At 45.4% G+C, this 21,141-nt stretch overlaps 1 protein-coding gene across 1 annotated transcript in view; it reads left to right on the top strand.

The window, feature by feature from the left end:
* Window positions 1–21,141, top strand: part of lrp5 (low density lipoprotein receptor-related protein 5) — a 51,338-nt gene that overhangs the window by 27,150 nt on the left and 3,047 nt on the right. Inside the window, 12 exon segments of the mRNA XM_024379192.2 lie at window positions 11,726–11,942; window positions 12,146–12,435; window positions 12,631–12,857; window positions 13,450–13,634; window positions 15,592–15,915; window positions 16,657–16,853; window positions 17,152–17,366; window positions 19,026–19,216; window positions 20,010–20,219; window positions 20,376–20,501; window positions 20,626–20,862; window positions 21,029–21,139. Coding sequence (XP_024234960.2) covers window positions 11,726–11,942; window positions 12,146–12,435; window positions 12,631–12,857; window positions 13,450–13,634; window positions 15,592–15,915; window positions 16,657–16,853; window positions 17,152–17,366; window positions 19,026–19,216; window positions 20,010–20,219; window positions 20,376–20,501; window positions 20,626–20,862; window positions 21,029–21,139 — 2,530 coding nt within the window.

The following is a 21,141-nucleotide window of genomic DNA, read 5'->3' as shown; positions in this document are numbered from 1 at the left end:
AACTTAGGCAAAATGAACAAAATAAATGCTGAATTGCCTGTTTGTCAAATAAATCATTATGTGAAGTGGTCTATTATTTCTATAAAAAGTGGAGAAGGAGCACAAACAACAATGAATAGCCTTAAGTGCATCTGATTACTTTAGTTTTTTCGGTACATTACAGCCAAGGTAGTGGCAACCAGGGCTGTTTTCACCACCACAATGAAAAGCCTTGCTGTGAAAGAAAGTCTTTATTTAGGCCTGAGATCTGAGTCTGACCAGCTGAAGGCCCTGGTGCTGATGAATGCTGGCTGAAACCCCTCGTCTGAAAGGGATCAATAATGTTTTCTTTAATGTTCCCCCGAAGCGTCGCTCAGATGCCCTCGCCACATTGTTGCCGTCTTGAGCCGTGAAACTTGATTTGCAGAGGATTTTCCAACAAGGGGCCCCTCTCTAAAACATTGGCCATGCTAATGACAGCTTTAGTCTCAGTATAAGTGACCCGTTCAAGCCTCTTCACATGGAGGACGGTGGGGGGGAGGACAGCAGCAGAGTAAGCCATAGAGCACTCAGCCACTCAACAGACAACCCCGCACACACAGCCTTGTCGCCGATCAGTCTTAACAGCTGAGTTGAATCACACAGACTCGCTCTCTTAATCCTTGTCCAACCAACTTCACAGTCAGTAAGATCAAACCACCTCGAGTCACAACTCAAATTGTAGGAAATAAGTTGAAACTCCCATTCCGCTATGGATTATCTGCCATCATTGCCATTTCTGTGCTTTCATTTGGTCACAATTTTCTGGAATGAAGTCTGCTGAATGCTCTGCTCTTCTTACAGGTTATCCACACGTTTACTGTGTTTTATAAAGGGGGAGGGGTAACCGCTCATCTTCTTGATGGCTCGTGGCGGTGCACCTTTGGAAATAACAAAGGAAAGGGAAAGATGAATTGGAGAGTCTTGAATCAACAAGAACGTCTGTTTTTCTTTTTGACGTTACAGCCCTGCTAGAGGGGAGGATGAGCTCGGCGTCTTCAAAGGTTAACAATAACCTTTACAGAGTGCTGTCTGGCTCTCCTCCCTAGCTCCAGCACTGAGACTGCCTGGTCTAGTAATATTCAGCCAGAGAAGCAGCCTTAGTCCCAGCTCCAGCGCTGCGCTGCACGACAATGTCTCATTTCCTGAGGGATGTGCACTGCTGTCCCACATCTGTCAGCAGGCAGGGGGCCTGCGAGCTCCTCTGCTCCTGTTCTGGCCATGTTTGTGGCTTATTAACATGATTGTGCTGTGTCTATCTCTCTTCTCCATAGCAGTGTTGCGGTGAGGAGTTGCCAGCAGCTGTCGACTTGTCTGTTCGCAATGCATCCCATATGTATCCCAAAGACCACATTGTGTTGGAATTTACAGGCAAATAGGCCTGCGTGGCGTTCAAAGACATCGCTGAGACAGCCAACCTGTTCAGACCGTCCTTTCTAAACCCAGTTGAGAAGACCGGAAGCACCTGTTATAGTTCCTAGCTACATTTACAGTGCCTTCAGGAAGTATTCATACCCCTGGACTTATTCCACATTTTGTTACAGCCTGAATTCAAAATCGATTAGATTTTTTTTCTTCTCAAACATCTACACAAAATGCCCCCAAATGACAAAGTGAAAATGTGTTTTTATACGTTTTCGCAAATGTATTGAATGAAATATTGCGTTTTATGTAAGTATTCACATCCCTGAGTCAATACATGTTAGAACCAGCTTAAGCAGTGATTACAGCTGTGAGTGCTTCTGGATGAGTCTGAGCTTTGCATACCTGGATTGTACAATTTTTGCCCATTTAATTAAAAAAAATACATATTTTCTAAATTCTTCAAACTCTGTCAAATAGGTTGTTGATCATTGCTAGTAAGTCTTGTCATAGTTTTGACTTAAATCTGCTTAAATCTAACTCTGCTACTCGAACATTCACTGTCTTCTTGGTAAGCAACTCATGTAGATTTGGCCTTGTTTTAAGTTATTGTCCTGCCTCTAGTCTAGGGCTTTGCCTGTGCTTAGCTCTATTCGGTTTTGTTTTTCATCCTGAAAAACTCCCCAGTCCTTTAACGATTACAAGAATACCCATAACATGATGCAGCCACCACTGTGCTTGAAAATATGGAGAGTGGTACTCTGTTATGTTTGGGGCAAATCAATACTATGTATAAAAGACAAAGTTAATTGCTTTGCCACATTTTTTTGCAGTATTACTTTCGTGCCTCATTTGTAAACAGAATGTGTGTTTTGGATTGTTTTTATTCAGTACAGGCTTCCTTTTCACTATTGTCAATTAGGTTGGTATTGCGGCGTAACTGTTGATCCATCCTCAGTTTTCTCTTATTTCAGTCATTAAACTGTTTGTCACCGTTGGTGTCATGGTGAAATCCCTGAGTGGTTTCCTTCCTCTCTGGCAACGGAGTTAGGATGGACGCATGTATCTTTGTAGTGACTGGGTGTATTGATACACCATCCACAGTGTAATTAATAACTTCACCATAGCCTCCCGGGTGGCGCAGTGGTTAAGGACGCTTTACTGCAGCGCCAGTTGTGCCATCAGAGTCCCTGGGTTCACGCCCAGGCTCTGTCGTAACCGGCCGCGACCGGGAGGTCCGTGGGGCGACGCACAATTGGCCTAGCGTTGTCCGGGTTAGGGAGGGCTTGGTCGGTAGGGATGTCCTTGTCTCATCGCGCACCAGCGACTCCTGTGGCGGGCCGGGCGCAGTGAGCGCTAACCAAGGTTGCCAGGTGCACGGTGTACCCGCCGACACATTGGTGCGGCTGGCTTCCGGGTTGGATGCGCGCTGTGTTAAGAAGCAGTACGGCTGGTTGGGTTGTGTATCGATCGGAGGACGCATGACTTTCAACCTTCGTCTCTCCCGAGCCCGTACGGGAGTTGTAGCGATGAGACAAGATAGTAGCTACTACAACAATTGGATACCATGAAATTGGGGAGAAAAAGGGGTCAAATTCAAAATAAATAACTTCACCATGCTCAAAAGGATATTCAATATCTTTTTTTATTTTATTTTTACCCATCTACCAATATGTTCCCTTTGCGTTATTGGAAAACCTCCCCTGGTCTTTTGATTCTGTTTGAAATTCACTGCTCGACTAAGGGACCATACAATTTTCTGTATGTGTGGGGTACAGAGATGAGGTAGTCATTCAAAAATCATGTTCAACACTATTGCACAGAATGAGCAATTCCAAATAGTCTTAAGCACATTTTTATTCCTGAACTTATTTAGGCTTGCCATAAAGGGTTTAAATAGTTTTGACTCTAGACATTTCTGCTGTTCAGGTTTCATTAATTTGTAAACATTTCTAAAAACATAATTCCACTTTGACATGAGGTATTTGTGTGTAGGACAGTGACATAAAAAAAAAATATTTCAATTTTAAATGCAGGCATTAACACAGTGGAAAAAGTCCAGGTGTGAATACTTAAGGCACTGTACATGTTTGTTTACGTTGTCCTTGAATATGGTGCTTGGCGGGTTGATTTTTTTGTAAAAACATTTCCCCCTATCACTTTTGGTGTGTGTGTGTGTGTGTGTGTGTGTGTGTGTGTAGGTTGGCTCAACGATTGACTGACGTAGTAGATAAAGGCAATGTTTTTGTATACTGTTTACACTAGTCTTTGCTTTAACTTCTTGACGCTACCAATCCCTGTAGCGGGATAATTTCTGTCAACAACCGCTGAATAGCATAGCGCAACAGTCAAATAATATTACTAGAAAATTTTCATATTTATGATTTCACAAGTGCAATATTTTGAAACACATCTTAGCCTTTTGTTAATCACCCTGTCGTCTCAGAGTTTGAAATGATGCTTTACACAGAACTTACAAACTCTTGGATTGCTTATCGATAGCCTAGCATAGCATTATGTACACTTAGCATCAGGAAGCTTGGTCACAAATCAGAAAAGCAATCAAATTAACCATTTACCTTTTGATCTTAGGATGTTTTCACCCATGAGACACCCAGTTAAACAGCAAATGTTCCTTTTGTTCCATAAAGATTATTTTTATATCCAAAATGCCGACGTTTGTCACGTTATGTTCAGAAATCCACAGAAAAGAGCGGTCACGACAATGCAGACGGAAATTCCAAATAGTCTTCATAATGTCCACAGAAACATGTCAAACGTTTTTTATAATCATTCCTCAGGTTGTTGTTAAAATATATATTCGATAATATATCAACAGTGTAGCTTTTTCCATAACAGCGGGAGGAACAATGGCCGGTTTACTCAATTGCGCACAAACTCGCTCAGAGCCCCCACCTCTCCACTTATGCAATGTGATCCTTCATGCTCATTTTTCAAAATAAAAGCCTGAAACTGTCTAAAGACTGACACCTTAGGGAAGCCACAGAGAAATGAATCTGGTTGGTATCCCTTTAAATGAAGGACAGGCACGCATAGGAACACAGATTTCAAAATAAGAGGCACTTCCTGATTGGATTATCCTCAGGCTTTCGCCTGCAATATCAGTTCTGTTATACTCACAGACAATATTTTTACAGTTTTGGAAACTTTAGTGTTTTCTATCCTAATCTGTCAATTATATGCATATTCTAGCATCTGGTCATGAGAAAGAGGCTGTTTACTTTGGGAACGTTATTTGTCCAAACATAAAAATAGTGCCCCCTAGCTTCAAGAGGTTAACAGTTGTGAATGAACAGCCTAAATGAGCCCCAAGCTCTTGTTACCCAAGTCATGCTTTTTACTGGATCAGCAGGATTGTCTTTGCGTGTGAAAGCTGTTCCGCCATGTAAATGTAATTATGTTTTGGCTTAACTGGACCTACTGTTGGCAGGCCTGGTTGGAGAATACTTCAATGTTTATAGACGGGTGGGTGAGATTTATTGTCCGTGATCCTCTCCAGACACCAGCTCCCCATATTTCCTGGGGAGTTGCAGGGATCAGGAGAAGATGGAGTTCCATGGATCAAGAGTTCTGCTGAAGCTAGACCCTATCTGGTTCTGTTGCTCTGTCTGGGTGTGTGTGTTGGAGTATGCCCATATGGAACAAGAATGTTTATATTGCTATAAAGAAAATATGGACTTTGTGCAATGCACTCTATATCACAATACATCAACTTGAACCTGTGGCGCTAATGAGTCTCCTTCAGCTAGGAAATAACTCCATCTACCTTTTTGAAGGTACACCTTTAACCAAATGATTGCTAGAAAATGACTGTTTATAAAATGAAATAATCCACAATTTTTAAACTTCTCCGGTTACTGTACTATGTGGAAAAGCTGTTTGCGCTGAGGGTGTGTTAACAGCTGCTGCCACGCGATACTAATCTTACCAAAGTCTCAAGTTTTTGGTCGCCTGAGTTGGAATACCTCATAAGCTGCTAACCTTACTATTTACCAAGAGTTTATCTATATTTTTAGTAGCCGTCCACACTCTACGAGCTGTGTAGGGCCATAAGCAAACAAGAGAATTCTCATCCAGAGGTGGCGCTCGTAGTGGCCTGCAATTTTAATGCAGGGAAACTGAAATCCGTTTTTACCTCTGTCTTCACCAGCGTGTCAGCTGTGCAACAACTGTAGATCAGCAATAGTCCACACACAGAAATGCGTAACAAGGCTTGCCCCCCACCTTTGGAAAATCTGGCCTAGTCAATGACACATCCGCTATGCTGACCCTAAACACAGGGATGCATGCTTAGTCCCCTCCTGTAGTCTTTGTTCCCATGAGTGTGTGACCTCGCACGACTCCAACACCATAATTTAAGTTTGCTGATGACACACGTGGTAGGCCTGATCACCGACGATGCCGCCTATAGAGAGGAGGTCCGTGATCTGACAGTGTGGTGCCAGAACGACAACCTCCACGTCAGCAAGACAAATGAGCTGATCATGGGACAACAGGAAACGGCGTGCTGGGCGCACCCCGATCCACATCAACGGGGCTGTAGTGGAGCATGTCGTGAGCCTCGTTCCTCACAGTAGTGAAGAAAACATGACCTCTCAAAGCAACTGCTCTCTGTATCCCTTGATCGCGCATTCTTCTTAGTAGGAGGCGTGAAAGAAACCAAGACCGGCCAAGTAGCTGCACAATGGATTATGGTCATTGTAGTTAATTATCACATTTTCTGCATCACTTAATTCTTACGTTAACATGTAGAACATTGGCCTGTTGGAAACTACAACCCCGTAATACATTGTACAGTTCGGGCATCTATCTCTAGAGAAAATGCAGTACAATGTGCGCATTGAGCTCACAGGGAGGAAAAAAAAAATCAGAAAATGGAATTTAAATAATTGAACCGAAGTCTATCAATTAGTTTAAATACCAAAATAACAGTTTTGGTTAATCACTCAGTCCGAGCAACTATTTTAAATATTAGTGCTATCTGCATGAGCCCTCTATGCACCAACTTTTTGACTCTTCACTTACGCTACTGTTTTATTATCTATCCTGTTGCCTAGTTACTTTACCAATACCCATATCTACCTCCCATTACCTTGTACCCCTGCACATCGACTCGATACTGGTACCCCGTGTGTGTCTAGCCACGTTAGTCATTGTGTGTTTTATTCCTCGTTATTTTCTTTCTGCATTGTTGGGAAGGGCCCGTAAATAAGCATTTCACTGTTTGTCTACACCGGTTCTTTACGAGTCGTGACAAATAACATTTGATTTGAATTGTGTTCTGCATCACATTAGACTCCTGTTGAGTTCCAGAGGACGGTTCCAATTATGATACTAGACATTTGAATTGCGGAATTGATATTTAACTTTTCTATTTAGATATTTTGTAAACATGACAACTCAGATCCACCATTTTTGTTTTTAAGAGTCTTCAGACCAAACGTCAACATGTATAAGCAAATTAAAATGTTAAGATTAAGTCTTATACAAGATTTTGATCATATGACCAATAGTAGTCCATTAAACCAAATTTTGTTAAAGGCTTCAAACAGAAGCATAACTTTGTATATTGGGTGACACAATTCAAATGTTATTTGAGAATATAGCATTTCTCCTTTTCCTGCTTATTTCCTGTGGAGGTGGTCAACCCTCATAAAGGAGGGTGAGTGAGAGAAAGGCTTGAAAAGGGAGTTGGGGGGGGTATAAAGGAGAATTGGAGGGGGAAAGAAAAGCAGTATGGACATTCTGTTTGAATTAAGGCAGCGCTGTTCTTGGCCTTACATAGAAAACGGCAGATAAAAAGATAATATCATTTGTTGCCGAGTCGGGCCTTCAGAAGAACTGGCCAAACCTCAAGCGAAACCCTATAATATTTCAAAGCCAATGGTGAATAGGGAGGTTGTTTCGTGTGAAGCGGCCTGAGGGGGGGCTGTATTCGGGAGTGGGGTAATTGGTCAGATCTGGCAGGTAAGAGGTGGTGTGGGGGGGGAGCTCGCTCATGTGGAGATTTGAATTTGTGCAATTCTCCTAGACTTCTCCATATAATGCAGTCCACAAGGTTATGCATCTTGATGGTGATCCCAAAGCTGAGCCAATAATATGATGGGTAGGTATAAACACAGCAACAAACCCAGGAAAACGCATCCCAGCTCCCAGTACTACAAATCTATCTAACTTCTGCAGAACGCTGGCTTTATAGCCTAATTATTTAAATTCGAATAAACTAGTGCTTGACATTTTAAAGGGCCAGGGTCTGTAGGGAATGATGGTTTGTAATTCAGAGACTAAGTGGTAAGAAATAAATGTGTCACTCCTGATTTTGTTAATCTAGTGTAATGTGAGAGTGAAATGGCCTGTTCTGTGTTGGTCAGGCCTCGGTCATACTCAAGAGCAGCTTTAGGCTCGCTAGTAGAGACTGGTCTTTGGAGGCCATGTGGCCCGTTGTCACACTGCCCCTGCCCACAGAATTTGTATGGCATCTGACACTAAGGCACAAATAGGATATTTAAAATCTGCTGGCATTGAAGCCCGCCAAGCAGGGACTGCCGAGTGGCGCAGTAGTCTAAGTCACTGAATCTCAGTGCTAGAGGCGTCAATACAAACCCTAGGCTGTATCACAACTGGCTGTGGATGGGAGTCCCATAGGGCAGCGCACAATTGAACCAGCGGCGTTAGTTTGGCCAGGGTAGGCAGTCATTGTAAATAAGAATTTGTTCTTAAATGACTTGACTAGTTAAATAAATAAAGTTACTTTCTCTGACTTGCTGAGGAGACTTTAATATTTTGATTTCCTCTCAATAATATCGTTTTCTAATTTTTCCAAGGGTTGGAAAAGATTTCTGCTCATAGAAGTGCCATCAAAATGTGTTCTCTGTTGCTCCTAAATCCTGTGGAATCCACATTTCTAGATCTAGCATAATAAGATCCAGATCCAACTTATTTAACAAACCTTACTTGTTGTATTGCCAACTCTTTACCTTCATTTTTTTGTTTAGCAAAAGAATGTGTGTTTGGGTGTTTTCCTTTTTGGTGGAAAGGGGAGGTCAATTCCTTCAACACTTTCTTCACCCTGTGGCATATGTTTGAATGACCTCAGAGGCCTGCTTAGGTTTGTTCTGGGCTAATTTACCTAGGCAGCTGGCACGTTTTTAATAACACAAAAGGGTCCAGTATGCACTGGCAGCCATGCGTTTACCCGAGCCTGCTGTCTAGGGCCCTCCCCTCCACTCCTTCCTTTCTCCCCTCCACTCCCAGGCCGGCCCCAGAAGGAGTTAACCTGGAGAAAGTGTGGCCGTGCCACTGGAATCCAGGGCCAAAAATTGATAAGCTGCGCACTTACACCGCTCGCCTTGCAGCGCATCAAAGGATTATGTGGAATTGTCAGGATAGGGAGGAACATGACTCCAGAGCAGTAATCCTACCTGGATTAGACTGCGGGGGGAAAAGGTAGAGGGGAGGAATCATCCCAGAGTTGTGGCGGTTTCCTCCATTGCTGGGATTTTGGTGGTATACGCGGGTGAGCTCCTGAACAATGTCCTGTTGTCCACTGAAAGCAAAAAGGCAAAAGGGGGAAACAGACGTTTTGAAAGGTATGCCATCCAATAACATGTCTAATTACACCAGTGGAAAGAATTCATGCCAAACTCCTAGGAAACCATGAGACAAACATCAACCCCATCCTGTGTTCAACAACACTCCCAGTGTTCTGTACAGATTGTTAGAACCCAAAGTCGAAAGTCTGCTTCCAAAGCATAACTGGTCATCCATATTTTAATTGGGACTAGATAATGCACTAGTAAGGCCTAACTACAGAATAACAAATATTTACATTCCAAAGACAGGAAAAACATTTAAAATTATCTGTCTCCCTCAAACAGGGAATCATAACATTCATGGAACTTGGAATACCACACACGTTGTGTGAAGCTTCCAGGAAAGTTGAGTTGAGGTATTATATCTCTGCTAGCTGTGGCTGTTATAGAAACCTGTTTGTTGAGTGTCACGTGACCCACCCTCTCCCCCACAGTGTTACTGCACTTCAATACACTGTTCAACTTCAAAGACAAGTTGGTGTGAAAAATAACTTTCTGCTAGTTCCCCTTTAAGACTTTGCACTCTGAGTCTTATTGGGTTGAGTTGTGCTTTGCCCCTTTTAAAAAAAGGTCTAGCTGCAGTTTCTACATCCATTTTTGGACTTACAAATTGATATGTACCCATTGATTCTTGAAGAATATAACATAGAAATTCCATCTTAGCTTAACTGTAGTACCCCATCAGAACTTAAAATATGAGCTTGTTTTATGCCAATGTTTGTTTACAAACACTGTATAGCCTCAACATGGTTAACTATCATTTTGATGTCATTCTTTACATCCCTAGCTCTGTCTGTGAATTTGACTTAACATTTCTCCAGCCTTATCGCTCAGCTTTTTACTGAAACCGTGGTGGGAACAACTTAGTCACACGGTACAAATGTCCAATAAAAAATGCTGGGTGTACAGTGAACCCAATCCACCCCATGAGTTTGTCAGCCATGTGGTCAGAGCAGTTTAGTAAACCGGATTATCTTCCATCTCACCTTTTTTTTTCCTCCTCAAAAGCGACACCATTTCTCTGTGGTGTCAAATTCTGCCAGTCCCCCTCAGTGTGCTGCCTGCAATGCACCCAGTTTTTCTTTATATTAGGAGAGGGAGGAAGTCAGTCGCTCCACCAGCTGTAGGAAGCGAGGGACTGAATTTCAGGAATGAATCAAGTGGACTCCCCTCCAGGGCAGCAGCCCCAATCCCTAACCCAATCTCCGTCTGCACGCTCTGCTCTCTGCTACACACAGGAAGGGCTTGAGATGGGAACCACATCGTACAGGAAGTCTTTGTTTTAAGAGCTCCAATACTCTACATTATTATGGCCGTCACCTGGCAGAATGTCTAAATACAAATCTACACGTCAGCCGATAACTGCTGAATGGGCCTAAGTTTGCCTTAACTCGAGCAATTCAAAGTCATCTGGAAGAGCACAGGATCTTAGAAGTACAAGTTGCCATTATGTTAAATACTTGCTTTGAACAGGACATAAAGGTGTACTGGTGCCTTTTGTGCTCAATTCCTGTAGGGTTGTGTGCTTGTGGACAACATCTTGTTTTCATCCAGAGCAGGCCATTTAAAAAATGTTTTTGATACTGCGTGTCTGAACCACTTCAGTTTGTCTCCCACCAAAATGAAGACCTAGGGTGGGTTGGTTGGTTGCATGGACTGAATTACACCCACGTGAACCCACTGATACCTCCATGCAAGCTGATCTGCGTAGCGTTTGGTTTCTCCTGGAGCAGAATATGCTCACCAAGTCACGTAGTAGTGGCTGCCATAAGATGCCACACTCCAGAATTTTCGGTCAGACGGAAATATATCCTGGAGCTGACACCAGTTTGCGGAGAAAAAAGAAAAGGAGAAAAAAAAGGCTCTATTTTCAGAGGCACAGTTTTGTGTAATGGTAATGCCGGGTAGTCTAGGATTTGTCGAGTGTAATTGCAGTCTTTTCTGAAATAAGCACAGTTCACTTCCCAGGAAGGAACATTCGGTTTCAGTTCTCTCTTTCTGCACCGTAAAAGAGTGAAGCATGCTTTGGCACCACTCCTTACATCCGTGTACTTCAGTTTCCTCCCTCTCTGTAATGCAACACTTGTGACAGGAATCGCATACTGTCACATTTATTCATTTTTAAACGTGATACAAATAAGGATTTATTTGTGCTGTCTCCCACAGATGTTTTTCCTAGATGGAGATATTCAGTCATGCTCCATGGTTAATGGTAATCTATGAAAATCAATAGTTTGTCTGTTTGCAGTTTGGACTTCTCTTTTTTCTCTTTTGTTTGAAATGTCTCCATGATTTGGCTTTAATACACGCAGCAAGAACGTCTTGAAATTAGTACTCACTTGGTGAACTCAACAAATATTATGTGAGGGTCACTGTCAGTGCAATGTATCCAGTTGTCAGAAACCTGGTCTCACCTGTTATTTTTTATTTACCCCAGGTTATCAAGTACTAGATTGCATAACTCTTATTGATGCCTACAGCATCTATGGGGTGTGAGTGGATGCGTGTCTAACAGAACAAGAGCCTGAGGATAAATCAAAAACTCTGCTCATACTTGGCACACTGAGGATGCCTATTAGCTGCCAGTTCCTACCATTTTGCCCTTGAGCAAATCACCCTACTGCGCCAGGTGTGTTGAAATAAAACTGTTTATTTTCATACATGGCACAGGCTACTGCTTGGGTTGCCCATTTTTTTTTAACGGTTAAACCTGCCTCCTTGCTCTCCCTCAGGTGATTGACGTGGACGGCTCCAACAGGGTGACCCTGCTGGAGGACAAGCTTCCCCACATCTTTGGCTTCACGCTGCTGGGCGACTACATCTACTGGACGGACTGGCAGAGACGGAGCATCGAGAGGGTCCACAAGACCGACGCTATCCGAGAGATCATCATCGATCAGCTGCCTGACCTTATGGGTCTCAAGGCCACCAGAGTCACAGAGACCTCCGGTAGGAGACAGAATGTTAATGTTTGACATGAGGATGCACACAGCTTTTTTAGTAGAAGTAGTATACAATAATTACGAATACTCATGTAAATATTTTCTAATTGTCATGTATGGATATCCACAACTGTCCACAATTGAAGAGAACAGAACTCCATCTACTGCAGAGAAACTGACAGTGTCTCTCTCTCTCTCTCTCTCCAAAAGGCACGAACGGCTGTGCGGAAGACAACGGCGGCTGCAGCCACCTGTGTTTCCACCGGCCCCAGGGCCTGCGCTGTGCCTGTCCCATGGGCCTGGAGCTGCTCAGTGACATGAGGACGTGCGTGGTGCCCGAGGCTTTCCTGCTCTTCACCAACCGGGCTGACATCCGCTCCATCTCTCTAGGCACAAACTCTAACGACGTGGCCATCCCCCTCACCGGGGTCAAGGAGGCCTCCGCCCTCGACTTTGACGTCTCCGAGAACAGGATCTACTGGACTGACGTTAGCACCAAGGTGAGGATGACTGCTTTTCTGTCATTCTAGTCATTGTTAATTTGAGTGACCATGTATAATTTTGGGGGTTTGTTTTGGGTTGACTTAGCCACCAGGTGTTTATTTGTTTAGGCTCCAGGCTTTTAAAAATTCCTATTGAGCTCTGTGCCTGACTGTTCAAGTGTCTGACTCTACTCCCCTGTTCTGCCTCCCCAGACCATCAGCAGGGCCTTCATGAACGGCAGCTCTGTGGAGCATGTGATAGAGTTTGGCCTGGACTACCCAGAGGGCATGGCAGTGGACTGGATGGGCAGGAACGTGTACTGGGCCGACACCGGGACCAACCGCATCGAGGTGGCCCGGCTGGACGGACAGTACCGGCAGGTCCTGGTATGTAAGGACCTGGACAACCCTCGCTCCCTGGCCCTCGACCCCGCCAACGGGTAAGACTGACTGAGATTCGTCCCATCTGCATGACGCAACTCATGTCTGACTGACCTTAGCCTGGTCGCTGATCTGTTTGTGCAGTCTTGCCAACTTTGAACATGTGACCATAGGAGTGGGAAAAACCGTACAAAGCTCTGAAGCCAGGCTAGACTGTCTCTTCACCAGTACTGATAGAGATGTCTGGCTGGGTGAATCCCCACACATTATCTTTTCCCTCTCAGGCAGTGAGTGTAATGAGAGGTTGCGTCAGTGGCACAGCACTGCGGCTAGTCCTCCGTGTGAGGAGTTTGTCGACACTCTTGTGCCAACCTGCCACGGCTTCTACATGTCACTCTGCAGTATGAAGTCATTCCTGTGGTTTCTGATGCATTTTTACCACGTAGCTTCACCCATTGGCATTGTTTCCTCTCTGAAATACAGCACTGAGTTATTCCACAGTGATTGTCCCCGTACTTGGGGCCGTGGCCATTTTACAAATGTACTAGTTCTTATTGAATTAGGTTAAGAATGCAGACATGGTCTTGGCTGGCAACAAGTGTTTGGGGGGATATAAAAAGCAGTTCTTTGTCTCTCTCTCTCTCTCCTCAGTTACATGTACTGGACTGAGTGGGGAGGCAAGCCCAGGATCGCCAGGGCCCACATGGACGGCAGCAACATAGTGACCCTAGTGGACAAAGTGGGCAGAGCAAATGGCCTCACCATCGACTACATTGACCAGAGACTGTACTGGACCGACCTGGATACCTGCATGATAGAGTCAACCAACATGCAAGGTAAACGCATACTGTCGTCAATCTCTTTTCCAACACTAATGATAATGACGACAGCACATGATATGGCAGCAGGTAGTCTAGTGGTGAAGAGCGTTGGGCCAGTAACTGAAAGGGCGCTGATTTGAATCCCCGAGCCAACTAGGAGAAAAATACGCTGATGTGCTCTTGAGCAAGGCACTTAACCTTAATTACTCTTTTACAGTGGCTTCGGAAAGTATTCAGACCCCTTGACTTTTTCCCCACATTTTGTTACGTTAGACTTATTCAAACATTTATTAAATAGTTTTTTTCCATCAATCTACACACAATACCCCCATGACAAAGCAAAAACTGTTTTTTAGAAAGAAAAAAAAAAATGTTAAATGAAATGTCACATTTACATAAGTGTTCAGACCCTCTAATCTTTGTTGAATCATCTTTGGCAGCGATTACAGCGGTCTTCTTGGGTATGATGCTACAAGCTTGGCACATCTGTATTTGGGGAGTTTCTCACATTCTTCTCTGCAGATCCTCTCAACCTCTGTCAGGTTGGAGGGGAGTGTTGCTGAACCGCTTTTTTCAGGTCTCTCCACAGATGTTTGATTGGGTTCAAGTCTGGGCTCTGGCTGGGCCACTCAAGGACATTGTCCCAAAGCCACTCCTGCTTTGTCTTGGCTGGGAGCTTAGGGCCATTGTCCTGTTGAAAGGTGAACCTTCGCCCCAGTCTTAGGTCCTGAGCGCTCTGGAGCAGGTTTTCAAGGATCTCGCTGTACTTCGCTCCATTCATATTTGCCTCGATCCAGACTAGTTTCCTACTCCCTGCTGCTGAAAAACATCCCCACATCATGATGCTGCCACCACTATGCTTCACCGTAGGGATGTTGTCAGGTTTCCTCCAGACATGACGCTTGGCATTCAGGCTAAAGAGTTCAGTATTGGTTTCATCAGACCAGATAATCTTGTTTCTCATGGTCTGAGAGTATTTGGGTGTCATTTGGCAAACTCCAAGCAGGCTGTCATGCGTTTTACTGAGGAGTGGCTTGCGTCTGGCCACTCTACCATAAAGACCTTATTGGTGGAGTACTGCAGAGATGGTTGTTCTTCTGGCTCTTAGACTTGGCACTCCGGTACAGCTTGCCATGCGGTAGTTGAGAGAACAGTCTATGACTGGGGTGGCTGGTGTCTTTGACAATTTTCAGGGCCTTCCTCTGACATCGCCTGGTGTAGAGGTCCTGGATGGCAGGCAGCTTTGCCCCAGTGATGTACTGGGCCGTACGCACTACCCTCTGAAGTGCCTTGCGGTCGGAGGCCGAGCAATTGCCGTACCAGGCAGTGATGCAACCAGTGAGAGCAACCATGCTCTCGATGTTGCAGCTGTAGAACCTTTTGAGGATCTCTGGACCCATGCCAAGTCTTTTAGTTTCCTGAGGGGGAATAGGTTTTGTCGTGCCCTCTTCACGACTGTCTTGGTGTGTTTGGACCAATCTAGTTTGTTGATGTGGACACCAAGGAATTTGAAGCTCTCAACATGCTCCACTACAGCCCTGTCGATGAGAATGGGGACGTGCTCGGTGCTCCTTTTCCTGTAGTCCACAATCATCTCCTTAGTCTTGGTTACGCTAGAGGGATAGGTTGTTATTCTGGCACCACCCGGCCAGGTCTCTGTTACTTAAACTCTGTGATGCATTTATTTGGGCTGCAATCTGAGGTGCAGTTAACTAATGAATTTATGCCCTGCAGCCGAAGTAACTCTGGGTCTTCCTTTTTTGTGGCGCCCCTCATGGGAGCCAGTTTCATCATAGTCCATCTCTTTTTCAACCCCCCCTCTGCTGTTTCGTTATTGATACATGGTGTACATTGATGATATACTTATTTTCATATTACTGTACAATATTACTTTCATATTGCTGTGGTTTAAAACCATACCCTCACCCCATACATTTTCATTAGTCCACCTTGATAATTATATTTCCCCCAGGTCTGCAGAGGGAGATAGTGGCTGACGACCTCCTCCACCCGTTTGGTCTGACCCAGTACCGGGATTATATCTACTGGACAGACTGGAAACTGCGCAGCATCGAGCGGGCCGACAAGCGCAGCGGCCTCAACCGCACCATGGTCCAGGGACACCTGGAGTACGTCATGGACATCCTGGTCTTCCACTCCTCCCGCCAGGACGGTGCCAACGACTGCTCCCAGAACAACGGCAACTGTGCCCACCTGTGCCTGGCGTCGCCCGCCGGCGCCCAGTGCCGCTGTGCCTCCCACTACACCCTGGATTCCAACGGCAGGAACTGCAGCTGTGAGTTGAGAAACGGGGAGCGTGTGGGCTCTTGGCTGGGGGTTGTTTTGGTTTAATAAACAAAATGTAGTTTTGTTCAGTGTTATATTGAACAGTCATAGTTTGTGTGTTTGGGGACGGAGAGTGATTTATTTTGGGTTAAAGCTCCAGGCCGCTCTTGAACGTCTAAATCTAGATCGAAATATGTATAAATTAGAATGGACCTATACCTTTTCAAATAACTGCCCTCTCTGGCCCGCAAATTGCTTTTGACAACCAAATAAGTCCCCCCCACCAAAAAAATCTGTGGTCCTCCACTGAATTTTAAAAAATCCTGATATTGCCCTCGATCCCTCCGCCCGCTGTAGATGGATGTATTGTCTAAATCAAACGCACGTCTGTCTACAGCCCTCGGCCATGCAAAACCCCAAACACATGTCTGTCTGAATCATGCCATGAGCAAACCTCAGACTTTCACTGAGGCCTGATGTGGACACAAGTGTTAGAAAGGAGGTTGCTGTGCACATATCCCAGCTCGAACATTCCTCTGCACTTGGCAGGGGATGAAGGCTCTGTCTTTCTACATGAGTCTGTTTTTCTTTCTTACTGTTGCATACTTCCCTGGCCTCTGGGGATCACTGATTACTGCATTCTAGTAAGCTGATTACAGTCATGGAGAGGTTGGTAAGAGAAGGAAGAACGAGAAAGAGATTTGTTTGGATTGCGCCTGCTGACCTCTGCCCCCCCGGGCTCACTCTCTAGCCCCCTCCAGCTTCCTCCTGTTCAGCCAGAAGGCCTCCATCAGCCGCATGGTTCTGGGGGAGCAGAGCCCCGACATCATCCTGCCCATCCATGTCCTCCGCACCGTCCGGGCCATCAGCTATGACCCCCTGGACCACCTGGTCTACTGGGTGGATGGACGGCAGAACATCAGGAGGGCCCGCGACGACGGCACACAGGTGCGAGAGCATTAACAGGACCACAGGCCAGAATGTTAACCTGCTTGTACCAACAGCACATTTTAAGATACTATGTCATGTGATTTCCAACAGGCACTATGCTTTTCACCTCCCAGTTGACACAGAGCAGGTTACTGTATCAAGGCGATGACCGAGTTATAGCACTTAATTTGATTGACATCAGTACAGCCATCAGCCACATGAATTTGTATGAACACTGGAAATGACTTTGACAGTGTGAAACTGTTGTAGGCCCCTTTCTATGATGTGTATCTGTTTCTTCTTTCTCCTGTTCCAGTCATCAGTGGTGGTGTCCACCACTTCCACCCACCAGCAGCAGCCTGACAAGCAGCCCCACGACCTGAGCCTGGACCCCTACAGCCGTACTGTCTACTGGACTTGTGAGGCCACCAACACCATCAACCTCCAGCGCCTAGACGGAGATGCTGTGGGCGTGGTGCTGAGGGACGAACACGACAAACCCAGAGCCATCGTTGTCAATGCAGAGAAAGGGTGAGAGGGGAGGGTGGAGTCGTGGCGGAGGGTATCATGGTGGAGACTGGATAAAACAAAATACTGCTTCTTCATACTGTCACACTGGTTGTGGCAACTGTAAAGATGGAGGCAGACTGACTCAATAACTGCGTTTAGAGATGTCAACGTTTCTATTTGAAATCTACCCCATAAGTGGTGAACTTGGGAATGGAAAACAGGGGGAACTCACTCGAAAGCTTTTGAAAAGAGGCCAGGCAGGACTTCCAAAATATATCAGGGACAGGGCGTGGCACCCCTCCAAGCAGCAGAGTAATTAGTGGGTGATCAGGTGTTTAGTGATGTGGTGTTGACAATTTGACTTGGACACTCCGTGGAGCTCTGTTTATTTTCCTTCCATAGGGCAGGGAAGGAACCACAGCCCTAAGTAAGTACGAGGCTGAGATGTCAGGCCATGTGTGCAGCAGATGGTTGTGTATATTGTGCTCCTCTCTCCTCACCTCTAGCCTAGTGGAGCAGTGGTATGGTCAGGCCCTGGCAAGCTGCACTGTAATTGTGATGCCCATTGTTCATGCGGCTGCCCTCCATGTTAGCTTCTATTTTGGGCTCTTTGTGGCTTGGCCTGGATGTGACAGAGGGGACTTATTCCATAGGAGTAACCCAAAGTCAAAGAAGTAAATGAACCAACATGAGACGTGTTTATTATCTCAACGAGCATGGCCAGAAAGGAACAAATTTAAAACTTATGGCAACCAGCTGACAATTTTGAGAATATGACATGGTCATGTAGTTTGTATGTTTGGGAATCAAATGCAACTTTCAAATGTCTCTCTTTGGGCCTGGAAAGCAGTAAATAAACACCGAAGATATTTTGCTCAGTAAAGGCTACAGGCAGGTTGAGAATCTGTCAGGATGAATTTTTCTTCCACTTTCCTTTTGAAGTGACATCTTCCAGATTTACTCGAAATATTCTGGTGTTAGATTAATATGTCAATTGATTATGCTCAGACTGCCATTTAACCATTTTTCCCTTGAAGAAGCAGAACCAAATTACAAACAGATGAGCGTTTGAGCAATAGCGTTTATTTCTCTAAGTCTTCTCAGTCCAACAAGTGTTAGGGAGGTTCTTATCAGAGCTGATAGAACCTGGCGTGAGACATAACAAACAAGGGAAGGCCCACACAGACACACAATAGCTTCTACTCCGCCAGGCTTTCAGGGAGAGGGGCGCTAACTGAACAGCCCTGCCCACCCATCAAAACACATACCATAGTATTATACTATCCATCATCTCTAGCTGATTTCAATTGTTTTGTGATTTTTTTTATTTTACATTTAACTAGGCAAGTCATTTAAGAACAAATTCTAATTTTCAATGATGACCTAGGAACAGTGGGTTAACTGTCTTGTTCAGGGGCAGAATAACAGGTTTTTTACCTTGTCAGTACGGGCCTTCAATCTTGCAACCTTTCGGTTACTAGTCCAACGCTCTAACAACTCGGCTACTTGCCGCCCCGATGTGATAACGTTGATAGATACTGTATATTAACGTACATCTAAAGTACTGTACACAGTTGGGGGGTTTAGGGTTAGGCTAGAAACTGATCAAATGTCTGGCAGTATGCTTTTGTTTTGGTCGTTTTAGTTTTCTAACCTCGGACTGGCTCATCTCTCCTATAGGTACATGTATTTCACCACCATGCAGGATCGCTCTGCTAAGATCGAGGGAGCGTCTCTGGACGGGACGGAGCGGGAGTCTCTGTTCACCACGGGTCTGATCCGGCCTGTAGCTCTGGCCCTGGACAACAAGCTGGGGAAACTCTTCTGGGTGGACGCTGACCTGAAACGCATCGAGAGCAGTGACCTCACTGGTGAGTCCCAGGGCTAAAGAACAACAACCATTCTAGATCGAGAGCACCAGCACTTCTAAACACTCAGCTGAAAATATATTGTTCCCTTTCTTTTCATCTGCTTTGACGGTATTTATTTACAGCTCTCATTCTCAATAGTCACTGAAGTACACTGAAGTTCAAACACAGTTTGTGGTCAAATAGGGGGGAGCTGAGTTTGATCACAGGAAAATAGTAGGTAATCAGAACGGATGTGGGCCTTTTTTCAATGTAATCCTTGGTCCCTCCTAGTCCCTCCCTCACACGAGCAGAGACATCAAGGTTGTCTGGTTAAGCTCTATCATTGTCAGACAGCTGCTAGCCAAGGCCTTGTGATCCTTTCCGGTCCTGGTGCAGAGAGAAAGGTTTGATGTCTGCCTGGTGGCTGATGAGCTCACCTTTATCTGACTGTGCACATACATGTTTAGCTTCACTCCCTCTGTCTGGCCTCTGGAGTCTGGAATGGATAGGAACAGGCACCCAGACTGATTTATCCAGGCCATTTATGCACCATCGAAGACTGTCGAGTTATATAAGAGTGTATCTTTACTTTGGCAGACCATGTTTGGTCAGAGTTGGAATAATATTCAATATAACTTGTTTTAGTGATGGCGTCTGAAGTTACCTATATTTGGTATGATAAAGGTTAGAGCTTCTAGAGTAAGCCCTAAGGGTCTGGAAAGTAAATAAGTTTGAGAGAATGCACGGTCTTTGATGATTAGGATAGTGTATACGACCCTGCTTCTGATGAGGTCATTTCTTTTCCTCCTCCCAGGAGCCAATCGGATCGTCCTCCAGGACTCTAACATCCTGCAACCCATGGGTCTGACGGTGCTGGGAGAGCACCTGTACTGGATCGACAGACAGCAGCAGATGATCGAGCGTGTGGACAAGCTCACGGGGGAGAAGAGGACCCGCATCCAGGGTCGCATCTCCTACCTCACCAGCATCCACGCTGTGGAAGACATGGACCCTACCGAGTTTGGTAAGGCAACAGGACTTTGTTTAGTCACTTCCATTGCCACAGTTTATAACAGTACCTTTGCATATGTCGTGCTGTATGTTGTACAGCAGAGTTCGGTTTACACTCTCCAGTGGCCAAAGCTAACCGTCCACGTCTTCTCCTTTCTCTCCTCCAAAGCTTCTCATCCCTGTTCCCGTGACAACGGAGGCTGCTCACACATCTGCATCGCCAAAGGAGACGGGACGCCTCGCTGCTCCTGTCCCATGCACCTGGTCCTGCTGCCCAACCTGCTCGTCTGTGGAGGTACAGCACAGCTGCTGCTTTAACAAATCCAATAAGGCTTTGAGTGAACCATATCAGGTGCATTATTCCCCCACCAGGCGTTTTGCTGTGAATCTAAACGTCCTCTGCTCCTCTACCACCTCAGAGCCGCCCACCTGTTCCACAGAGCAGTTCACCTGTGCCACAGGCGACATCGACTGCATCCCCATGGCGTGGCGCTGTGACGGCTTCGCCGAGTGTGACGATAACAGTGACGAGGAGAGGTGCCCAGTGTGCTCGGCCTTCCAGTTCCAGTGTGACAAGGGCCAGTGTGTGGATGCTCAGCTACGCTGTAACGGAGAGGCAGACTGCACAGACAACTCCGATGAACAGGACTGTGACAGTACGCTCACTCAACTCAGACTTTGTGTACTACATATTGACACTGGGCCAGTTTAGTGAACATGGACTAATGGGGTTGGGATTTAGGCTGGGAGCAACAGCGACCTTGTGTGGATTGTGACGATAAACCTTGTAACGAGGACTTTGCTCTGTTCTCCTCCCCTCAGCTATCTGCCTGCCCAACCAGTTCCGCTGTAACAACAACCAGTGCATCCTGAAGAAACAGCAGTGTGACTCCTACAGCGACTGTGCTGACAACTCTGACGAGCTCTTCTGTGGT

The sequence above is a fragment of the Oncorhynchus tshawytscha genome, linkage group LG19, assembly GCF_018296145.1.
Source record: "Oncorhynchus tshawytscha isolate Ot180627B linkage group LG19, Otsh_v2.0, whole genome shotgun sequence".
Lineage (NCBI taxonomy): Eukaryota > Metazoa > Chordata > Actinopteri > Salmoniformes > Salmonidae > Oncorhynchus > Oncorhynchus tshawytscha.
This window is presented reverse-complemented; position numbering and strand designations above follow the sequence as displayed.